Source organism: Limulus polyphemus, unplaced genomic scaffold (genome assembly GCF_000517525.1).
Source record: "Limulus polyphemus unplaced genomic scaffold, Limulus_polyphemus-2.1.2 Scaffold125, whole genome shotgun sequence".
NCBI classification, from domain to species: domain Eukaryota; kingdom Metazoa; phylum Arthropoda; class Merostomata; order Xiphosura; family Limulidae; genus Limulus; species Limulus polyphemus.
The window spans coordinates 38,605-50,632 of record NW_013665735.1 but is presented as its reverse complement, the minus strand read 5'-3'; the positions used below and the strand labels follow the sequence as shown (position 1 = coordinate 50,632).

Below are 12,028 nucleotides of genomic sequence, written 5' to 3'. Positions count from 1 at the left end.
TAGCGCAGATAGCCCTCGTGTAGCTTTGCGCGAAATTCAAAACAAACCAAACCATTATTTGTAAAAGCAGTTTCAAGCAACACATGAAAGTAATCTAAAGAGTAAAATGATTTCATTAAAGAAGCAACATTTGCGGGCAAATGCAACAGGGTCCCCGCCATGCAACCTCAACATGGCCAGTTTTGACACCAGAAAAATCTAAAACTGTCTGTATCACTGCTTTGGATCTGCAAGAATGTATCTTTGTACCAAATCCCATTTAAATTGGTTGACATACACATAAATAGTGCACTAAAACCCCAAATTGGGCTTTCCTCTCTGAAAAATTGAGCAAGTGACAAAAATTGCAAAATTGTCTATATCTTTGTTTGGAACCTGCAAAAAATATCTTTGTACTAAATCTCACGTACAGTTGCCAAGACACGGACCAAAACCCCTATAAGTATGTTTTGTGGCATCTCGACCCCCTATAATTACTACAAATGGGTAAGTCCACTATTTTTGTTTGTCAATATGTGGGACCTGTAGAAAAGTATATTTGTACGAATTCTCATGTAAATTGGTCAAAAAGCCGAGTAATTGATCCAAAACACAGGAGCACAAAATGTATATTTTGGGGTTGTTTGATCTTCGACCCCATAAAATCCTGAAAAGGCCTAAATTTAAAAAAAAAAATGAAAAAGATATCTGGGTGTATTAGACTAAGGTATAACCCTACCAAGTTTCAATCCGCCGAGAAATGAAGTAAAGGCGGTTGATATTGAAAAGTGCTTAGAAGGAGAAACAATATAAAAACATTGTTTACAGAGACATAAAAATGTTTTGTTTAGCTTTCAAAGTAGTCTGGTTTTACATATTAATTTTTTTTATACATAGGACCTTGATTCGGCAATAAAAATGGAAACAAATTTTGCACTTAAGACTATTTTCATGTGACGCTCTAGAAATTCAGCACTATGAAATTAATATATATATATCTTTTAGAAGTAACGTTTAGATTTACCGTTGATTCGTCTACAGAGAGCGCTCCTTCAACAACAAGGGCTTCATTATCTGCTAGAGATTCCACAAAACAAAGGGCAACAAGTAGTTCGGGTGTAAGACAGAGTAAAGAAGCTTCCTAGATAAAAACATAGAATTGAACAATGTATGAAAACTTTACATATTATTTGGTTCAGAGCAAAACCATATTGGGCTATCTGCTGTGTCCATCGAGGAATCGAGCACCTGATTTTAGCGTCGTAAGTCCGTAGACTTACCGTTATCCCACCGGATCAAAATAAGCGATCCTATTTTTAGTCACTAGTATAAATATCATGACCTTGATGTAACACGGTTATTCAAAACTAACAACGAAATTTATAATTTCTTATTCATATGTTTCAATTTTTTCATAATTTCATACATTCTAAAATTAAATATACATAATTGTTATTAAAAACAAGTTACCTTCAGATGTTTTTTTAATTCCCCTTACTTTGTCCATTGTAGCTCGAAAACAGAAGTACGTAAAAAACAGCATTTGAGAGCTATCTTTTTGTCTCACACACGTCATTTCGCAATAAGTTTTAATTTAAAAGTTAAAACTCGTCAGTGGATTAGACGATGAGAAAACAAAGATTCTATAAAACGCTATTTATATATATGCAGCATAACATTTGAAAAGTTACAGTTTAGATGCCGAATGTCGGCTAAATATTGAAACTAATAGGCCGTAGAATTGTTATAAACACAAATTAACTGCATATATTTTATTCTTTGTATCCAAATTCCTCTTAATTTGTTCATTGCCACTCGAAATCAGAGGTGTGCCTTCTGGTTTTCAATATTTCGTCGACTTTCGGCGTTTAAACCGTAACTTAAAAATAAACCAATTTCATATTATTAAACAGAATTAGTTTCTTTATGCAATCTTGAATAATATATAATCTATTTTTCTAAAACTGTGCCTTTTATAGCATGTTTCGTCAAGATATTTCAGCATAAAATATCAGTAATTTAAAGCAAAAGAAAAACTAAACGGCTTTGCTTTTGAAAACTTACTGAAATATCTTACCTTTTTAGTTTTTCTTACGAAGATTAAAAGGCTCACAAACATCACACACATTTTTTATTAACAGTTTACTAACCCTCTAATTAATAATAGTAAAGCTAAAAGAACTGTTAAATTTCATCAAGTAAAAAGAAGGGTATTGTAAGGCAATATAACTTGTCTTCTATATTACACTTAGGGTTGTTGCATTAATTTAATTATTTTTATAATAGGCGTTTTACATTATTACTCTCGAACAAGTAACATCTTTATGACGATTATGAAGAAAAAAAATTAAAACTCTAAGTGGCAATAACAGTGTAACTTCACTTCTATCTCGTGTTTAAATGTCCTCCAGTGACTCAGCGGTAAGCTTCAAGACTTATAACACTAAAATTCGGGGTTTGATCCATGAGATAGACACAGCATATATAAGTACTTTAAGAATAATTCACATTTTGATGAAATTTTGAATCCCTCGGAGAAGTATTTTTTAGGATATAATCATTTTAGATATGGGGTTTTCTTTATGATCACCATGTAGATTTACGCCTTCACTCACTTCTGTTATTGCGCCCTTTAAGACGTCACCTCCAATTCTTGCACTACAGTCACATACCTGTAAAAAAGAGTGTTTTTGAATCAAAAGTGAATACTTGCACATAAATTTCGCTTAAATAAACATTCGTGTGCACTTTCAACTTAATATTTCAATTTTACCGCCTCAATGAGGGCTCAAGTGATTTCTTATGACCTAATAAAAACCTTGACAATACACAAAGGAGGTAAAATTACTTCACCTCTGACTTGAAACATATACATACCATAGTTTAAGTCTGAACACATACTGAACGGAAAACTTCGCATCAAACACGCATAATTACTTGTATTATATTATATAGTTGCTTTTCATGTCATTTTGTTACTCTCCCTCGCTCTCGCACACCACTTTCCCGCGAATATCACTATACCTAACAGCATAGAATAGCATCAACTTAATCAAGCTCCTTAGAATATTTTCTCCTGGGAAGAAGGGTGGCCATGCCTTTAAAGGACACGAGACTAGACCACTGTGTTTCGATTATCCATTGTAGTTACATCTGATCAATTTCACCACAGCTACCAGTAAGCTGTCAACGAAGGAACACTTCTACTTTATTAAATATGGCCAAAGTAAAACAAGGGTTTCATTGTGTTTTTGGTGTTATTTTAATACATTTTTTTAAAGTTTAAGTATCGTTCTTAATATATCTAAATATCATGTTAGACAACAATAAATATAATTTGATGCATAGAATAAAACGCTGGATTTAGTATACTTAGCAATATATAACAATAAAAATATTTTTCTTACGTTAAACAATCTCTGTGATTGTATTACAGAAATTATATCAAAGTTAAGACTTGATCAATATTTAGAACTTCGAGATAGATAAGTAGGCAGAAGAATAGTTTTTGGGTTTTATTGTCTTAATTTTCAAAATCAAACTTAAGGTCAAGTGTATCTTTTCATTTTTATTTTAAACGTTAGTGGGAGTAGTGTTTCAGCTCAACTACTAAATGTATTTTTCTCTTTGTAAAATGCATGGTATTGTGAATTTCGATTTGAAGATGTCTATAACACGTTGAATGTGGTTGCTACGGTTACCATGGTCATGGATTATTTTTGTGGATATTATTTTATGCATGCGTTTTTTGTTTTGTTTTTGTTTTGTATTGTGGAGTATATATGGTAATATTTCTTCTAAATACTTCATTCTGGCAGCAACGTAGGAAGAGATTGCAGTTTTGTTTATTTCTGGTTCATGTTTATGTTCCAATAGCCTTACTTTTTTTCCTCTTCAGTTAATTTATATAATGAATTGACGTATGAATTAGGTTAATAGAGGAAATAAACAGCGTTACGTCCACTGTTTCTTAATATTAACTTCGGATTATAATATTTGAAATAAAAATTGTCATTAAATTCATAATTTTAGGATAATTATTAATTTTTATGTATTGTATAAATATTTCTTACTCTGTACATATGAAGTTCTGCGTCGTTTGGAGTTCCTTGGGTACGCACCACAAGAGGGCATAACGGTTGATCACTGCATAACCACTCAGGAAGGGAAGGCATTGATTTGAAGGGTAGAACCTAAATATTGTGTCAGAAAAATAAATCAATAACATTCTTAAGATTACATATATTAAAACTGCGAGTAAACCGATCATAAGCAGCATATAATAATAATAAAGTTATTTTACTTAAACTTCACTAGAGAGTCTTCTGTGATTGTAGAAGCCATATCAATGCTTAGAACTTCGAGACACATAGATAGGCATAAGAATTAAGTTGTCTGATATTATAAGGGTTCTCTAGCATATATATCGAAATATAACTAACAGAAACATACCTGTCTATAGAACCGAACTTTTCCTTTCATTTCTTGGGTGCCCACAAAGTCGAAGTATCGGAAAATATTTCTTAGATTCTTTTGTTGTTTTGAACTAAAAAATCAAATCCGAATCGATTGCAGAACAATTATGTATATTATATGGACAATTCTATAGAGTATAGTGAATATTACCTTTCATCTTTCAACTACATACAAAGTATGATTCCGGTATATTTAGTTTTTGTTCTTATCGATACTTGATTTCTACAAAATTATTACTATCAATACTATCAGAGAAAGCTTTCATTTTTTTAAATTATAATGGTGGCTGATCATTTTCTAAAGATATCTTGTAGGGTGATTTACAGTTAACTGAATAACTATAGAGCAGTAGATTGAATGCATGTAATAGAAAAGTGTTGGCGAAACTTTTTTTTTTAATGGGAAGGCTTGATTTTTGTCCTTTTTTGCCTTTTTAATAGATCAATAATTTTACCAAATGGAATTCGTGTGTTCAACCATTACAATAATTTGCAGTGAACATACTATTCCGTGTGATAGTGATTTATCAAATGGTAATGTTTATAATTACTAGAATTATATGAAAGGTCATTTACATATTTTTTGCAAACACTAATTAAATCCGACATACTAATAAATACTGTGTTTTTCCAGACAGCCATGTTTTATCTGCTTCCCCTGTTTCTCAACAATGTCCCTACAGAGATGTTTCCTTGAGATCAGGCTTTTCCTGGGTGCTATCATGTCAATGTTGTCCCACTCTTCTTATGAAGTTTAGTTTACTTTACTTTGCTCTTCACTTTTTATTGTTTACCGTTACAATAACGTTTACCTTTTTAAATTTACACACCTTGTCTGCATTAATTTCCTATTTTCTCAAGTTAAGCCCCTAGTCCTAGGCCACGCGCGGGGTGAAGGAGGATTGTTTAATTTTCGAGCACCCTAGATTAATAATTATTTCTTCAGAAATAATTATTTTTAAATCTAAATAAATACCAGAAACGAACGAACCTACGACCAAGCGTATTCTTATGCAGAATAGAGGAACACAAATTTGTTGGAGCTGCAACGGGGGTTGGGGGGCTTGATTAGCATTTGTTCGAAAGGAATGGTTGTTGTCCAAATTTCTTAGTTCATATTCCTATGGAAACAGCTGTTTATTTCGAATGCTGGAAGCACATGAACGTTTGATTTGTGAGCATTAGTTAACTTCAAATACTTATCTATTATTTTCTTAATGGTACCAGAAGATATTTCTATCTTCATTTATGTGACTCTATGAATTGAAAGGTTCTTTTTCCTAACCATAGCCTTCACTTTACAAATGAGAAAGCTTCTTTTGATTAATTTGAAATGTGGTTTTGAAACCCATTGCTGTCCTGAATATTCCGCCGTGGGAGTTTTTCCGTTTCCATGGAGAACGTAGAAGAATACCTTCTTCGAAATTTTATGCCCTCTGGCTCTGTATCGTTTAACAATTTAATTGTACGGATATTTCTTTTCGTAAACAGATATCAAACACACTTTTAGCCACCTAACACATTTTGGGGAGATTTTACAAGCCTCGGCAACGTGATCTGTTTGGAGATGAAAGACAGTTGCATGTCTACCTCATAATTGGAGTTTAGGAAATATCTCAACATTCTCAGTGGCTAATTTGCATGTGCTTCCATAATCTGTAAATGTATCTCTCTCTCTACTAACAAGTGATTATTTGAGCTTAGTCAGTTTAAAAGCCTCGAAGCTATGTTCCTTGTTGGATTAGAATGAACGCAAAATAAAGCAAATCCTTAATACAAACAGATAAATGGATAGAAAAGTAAATGCAATATATATTTAACGTTAAATTAGAGTTTTATTTTATTTGTAAAGTGAGTTATATTGGAAGCACTTTCGCGAGTATCTCACAAGATTGTTTGTTTGTAATTAAGCACAAAGCTACACAATGGGCTATCTGTGCTGTGTCAACCACGGGTATCGAAACCCGAATTTTAGCGCTGTAAGTCCACAGACATGCCGCTGTGCCACTGGGTGACGTCTCACAGGAAACTCGAAAAACAATTAAATCGCGCTTATGGACTTCAACTGTCAGTAAAATAAATAGAGGAAAATATAAAAAGTATTCAAATAAAAATACTATCGATATCAATTTACAAGCATCTTAATACAATACAATATTCTAATATAAGTCTTTTAGAAAAAAAATTTAGATATCCCATACCATTTAATGTTGGGTATATTAAAACACGAAACAATAGTAATAATTAATAAATCAAAACCACTATTAAAATAATAAAAAATAACTATTGAAGGGAAATGTTTATGTTTAACTTACACAGTCAAAGTATACAATTGGCTTTGTACAAGTTTACAAAGCTACACAATGGATTATCTGTGCAGTGCCCACCACGGGTATCGAAACCCGGCTTCTAGCGTTATAAGTCCGCAGACTTGCCGCTGTGCCACTAGGTGGCAAAACTTCTTAAGACATTTGTCTTAAAACGAATGTACTGCTTTGTGTGGATAACATTTTTTCTACGCTTAATACCTTCCAGTATGGAATGTGTAGCTACAGTAGTAGTCTGTATTAATTACATATACATACTTAAGCTGCAAGAAAAATATGAAATATGTTTGAGTAGATGAGACTTGATGAACGCTTCAATAAACATGTTGAGATTTGTAATAAGCCTTTTCGCACATCGTTCTATCCTCCAACATAACAAATCGTGCATTTAAAGTGAAGTAGTCGAATAAAGAGACCACTGTCTGCATTCGATAATGTAAAATTTATTTTAATTATGTTACTTTCAAACGCTATAAATTCACGTTTGTCAATAGAGCACAAGCCATTAAAAACGACCATTGTCAAGTGATACAGATTTCTTACTCTGTGTTCTTAATATGATGCTCTATTAAGAAAACGCAAACTTAACATTGTCATATTTTAGACAACACCGTCACTCTATCATTATTAACGCAATGGCGACAGTTATACAGCTTACAAAAGTACATTAAGCCTCTTGATTATTATAGCCTTCATATTTTTCAGCAGGCGCTATCAGCAGAGTAGGGCACATCGATTATTGCTATTTCTGTTGCATTGTAAAACAAAACTAAAACCTAATTCAAACAAAACAGCTGCCAGAATGTATAAATATATACGTTAAGCCAAAGTTTATTTCGGAATTGTGTTACAGCTGACGCACACTGGCGATTACTCTAGAAACAACAATATAGATGTCATTCTAATGTGCATGCGTTTTTTTATATGCAGGTTTATTTTAATAACTTAGAAATTCATTGTAGATATATGTTTTCTAACACTTTAAACGATATAGTTTAAAATTAACTATGTTACGTTTACAATACATCAAATAGGATCACTAAGAACTTTCTTATGTAAAAAAAAATGTTTCACTGCTGGAACGGATTTGAAAATACTTCCTATCTTCAGTCTTTCTGAAGACAGCAGACATGATACTATTAACTTCGTTTCTGAAGGTTAACAGATACAAAGCTTTCCACCTGAGGTTTGAAAGTCATAAAAGAAATTTCTATAATGAAATATATTTTAATCAATAATACATGGTTCAGTGTGATAATCCAGGGCTTGTGCGTTTTATCCAGGACAGATGTTGTTTCGATGGATACAACTTTGTTACTAAAACTCAGCCCAGACACCCGTTTACGATAATTCCATTTAGAGAATACTTCTTTTAATTTTGATTGTTATCGTTAGTGTTATTGGTACTAAAATTCTATCTCGCTTCAATTTTGGGATAATTCACCTAGTAGTTAGCGTGCAGTGCTAAGGATCTGAAGGTCCACGGTTCGAGCTCGCAATATTCCCTGAATACGTCCTAACAAGTTGTGTGTGCGTTATAAAAGCAACTGTCAATCCCTCTGTTCGGTTAAGAGTACCCATGTAGGCGTCAGGTTCTGTTGATTAGTAGCTTTCCTTCTTATCAGCAGTTCAGAATTAGGAATGGCTATAACTTTATCTTGGAGGTTTCTGATCTGGCCTTTCAGTCCATGTGTCGCATTAGGTGCCGTTGACGTTCGAAATACTAAACACACTTTGGTTTTAAACATGCTCTCAATTTTTTGTAGGATATATTTTGTTTATTTAACTTACAAGTGTTGGAATTTAATGAATTTTTTACACTTTGCCTCATGTGTATATCTTGGTCCGTGATATTTTCTGATTAAAATATACCATTTAACCTGAATTATAGTATTATACTAAGCTCTAACGGCTTAAATTATATATCTATTCCCTTAGATACTTATTCAAAATGAAATTGTAGAACAAGGTTGTGATTCCTGAAACAATAATTGTTAAAATTATATCAAAAAGTAGATCAATAAGAAATCTTATCAAAAACAACTGTTTTGAAATGCATTGCGCGAAATCCAAAAAAAAACAACAATAAATTACTCTGGTTGAAATTTTATTAATAAGTTTTGCTTATTTGAACTTCGTGGATGATTTGATTGATCAAGTTTTCTTATAATGAGTTTGAATGTCTTTGTTAGTTGCATTTCGCGCAAAGTTATTCGAGGGCTGTCTGCGTTAGCCGTGTTAAATTTAACAGTAATAAGCAGCAAGTCAACACCATCAACTCTTGGACTACTCTTTATCAGCGAAAAGTGAGATCAATCGTAACATTACAAACTTGGCTGAAAGGGCGCGCATGTTCGATGACGGGATTTGAACCCACAACTCGCACATTGCAAGTCAAGCGCCTTATCCACTATGCCATTCCAGGTTGTGTTTAAAAATCAATATGAATGTTAAAGAAAGCCATTCGATTATTCAAGGTTTTAACGGCGTTGGAGGAAAGTAAAAGAAAGAAAACAAATTTTATGTTCAAGAATTAATTATACAAACATTTTTATTGCAAAATGGTAGTTATAAGAAATGTTGTTTTAAGCAACAATAAATAAGCTTACCTTTTCATTTGACGAAAGAACTCACCGAAGTTGAAGTCTTGTAACGTTGGATGGGTTTTAACAGTTCTTTTTGGCAGAAGAGAACAAAAGGCATTAGACACTAGCGAAACGAGTAATCTGCGGTCAAGGCTTTGGTACTGTTCTGAAAAGATGATATTAATATTAAACAACAAATAAAACATTTGTGATACATTATAAATGTACATTTCATTTAGACCAACAAACTCTAGTGAAAAAGATATCTTAAACATTCAGGCAATATAAAATATTACCATTTGATCTGTTAAAGCTTTTTTGTTGTTGTTTTTTTGTATAAAAGGCTAACAAATTTAATCTCTTTACTTAAGTTTTGTCTCACACTACAGCATGCGTCCTGTAGCCAAAGTTGTATTTTTATTGTTTAAGTATTAATTGTTCTGAAATAATTCTTTTGCATGTGGCGATAAAACAAATATAAATTTTAGGTTCATCAAAGCTTTACGTAGATTAAATTATGTGTTCTGGTTTTAATAAATTTATTATATTTCATAAATTATAAACATTTAGTTTTGTAATGCATAATCGTGGTTCGGAATAATTTCAGTGAAATCATAATAACCTGTTATTTTAAGCGTATCAAAGAGGTAATATTTCAGTATGAAATCATTTGAAGATGTAGTATGTAGATCACCTGTTACAAAGAAACATAGTGATCCTATTCTACAAATGAGAAACGTGTAAAATATACTGTTCAGTATTTCCTTGTTAAAGTTAACATTGTTGATATGTATGTTAAAACCAGACTTGAATAGTTTTAAATAATTAAATAAAGATATATGTAACTGAATGTAACATAAGCACAACAAGCGAATAAAGTCAAGTTTTTGCTATATTGACATTGTTTTTGTAACCGAATATTTTTCAAATGAGACTAATCTATGTGTCACAAAAAAACAAGAATATTAAACCTATTATGCAGTATTAAGTATTCTTTAGAATAACAATTTCTTAGAAATGGACTCTTTAAATGGATAAAATATATACCTTTCTTTATCATTGTTATATTATTCATAGTGCTTCAATAACTAGTTGATTTATCTACCTTCCTGCTGTAACAAAAAATGAAATCCTGCCGTTGGTTTCAGAAGTCGTAGCTTTAGGGCACTATTTATCAAAGTAGGCAACGTTTTTTTGAAAAATCGTGACTTTTCTTCCGCTGTCATTGTTTCATCTATAAATTTCCTAAGCCCTTCAAATCTGAGAATGTCTCCTTTAGGTGGGTTATCATCGGGGTCTAGGCTGATACTAAAAATGTAGCAAGGAACAAGCAAAAAAAGAGAGCGAGAGAAGGAAATTTTACCAAAAATATCCATATAGAATAATAATATTTCGATAGAACATACTATATACCCTTGTATAAAGTTTTAATTTGGAACTTCCGTAAATATTTACCACATTATATCATGCATGACTGTTGCTTTCTACATTTTAAATGTTATCTCAGCTATAAAATCCACAGATACACCAATCTGAAGTTAACAATAAAGGAAACTATATGTTATCATAATACCAACATAGTAACAAAATAAGAAAACATTTTATCGTAGAAATTGATAGGTTATGAACATCATATTGAAATACTTCGTTTTTATTTAATTTATAAAAGAAACGGTTCATTCACATGCTATCGTTTTAAGCAAGTTTAATTAGTTTATGATTTTTTTAATTTTTAAAGTATGGGGAAATGTAACAACGTTAGATGTAACTGACAGTTTAAAATAAAATTTCGAGGTACAAAAAATTCTAATAAAATAACAAAAATATTGCTAGCTGTTTTAAGGTTTTACATAATCACTTCAGTTAATATCGGGAGAATTCTAAACTGTAAAAATTACATTAGTATATCGCATGTCCTACAATATTTTCATAGTATATTTTTTACCAATATTTTATAGGCCTTTTTAACATTTATTTATGGTAAAATAAACAGGATTCACATTGTTTTAAGATCTCTTATGTACAGTATTCAGTAGGTTTTTTAAAATGAATTTTGTATCGAAAATTTTCAACAGACCTACAACCATCGTACAGCTTTTGCAGTCCGATTACCAAGTGGTCTGAAGTTTGTAACATTTTTATTTGGCTTAGCTGACGTTGGGTGTCTGTCCAACTAGGCATGTCGCATGGCAACAGTACATGTGCCATCTTCAATGCTGATACACGTGGGAGTCTGTTGAATGACTTGGTTTATTCCCTCCTAAACTGTAGCAATAATAACAAATGTAGAAGTAGTAGTTTAATTAGTGTACCAAAAATTTTAAAAATTATTATATATCAACGACAAAAAACTTAACTTATATTTAGACACTGATCGATCAATAAGACTATTAATAAACCTAATGTTAAGATGTAATACGATTAAACATATAAACTATATTGAAGACTAATGTTAACCGAGGTGTGATAGTTTGATGGTTGTTTACCTTATTACAGAACTATTCTATTTAAAAATGTTTCCATATATTACTGAAACAAAACTAAAAACAACGTATAAACTTACAAATTTTCAAAGTTCACAGCACTTTATAGAATATTCATGAGATTGTTTCTCTGGATAAGCCTAAAACTCTAAACATGTCTATAATACATTTAAGTGTAT

At 31.7% G+C, this 12,028-nt stretch overlaps 1 protein-coding gene across 3 annotated transcripts in view; it reads right to left on the bottom strand.

Moving 5' to 3' along the window:
* Positions 1–12,028, bottom strand: part of LOC106473000 — a 40,714-nt gene that overhangs the window by 12,555 nt on the left and 16,131 nt on the right. For 2 of the 3 annotated variants that reach the window (XM_022402430.1, XM_013933676.2), the window contains exons 3-9: positions 11,444–11,631; positions 10,472–10,674; positions 9,391–9,532; positions 4,432–4,525; positions 4,053–4,172; positions 2,595–2,651; positions 1,004–1,120 (exon numbers count right to left, since the gene is read on the bottom strand). In XM_022402430.1, the coding sequence (XP_022258138.1) occupies positions 1,004–1,120; positions 2,595–2,651; positions 4,053–4,172; positions 4,432–4,525; positions 9,391–9,532; positions 10,472–10,674; positions 11,444–11,574 (864 nt within the window). In that variant the 5' untranslated portion in view covers positions 11,575–11,631. Of the gene's footprint in view, positions 1–1,003; positions 1,121–2,594; positions 2,652–4,052; positions 4,173–4,431; positions 4,526–9,390; positions 9,533–10,471; positions 10,675–11,443; positions 11,632–12,028 lie in introns of those variants that run through there. The other variant, XM_022402432.1, reaches the window with a different exon arrangement.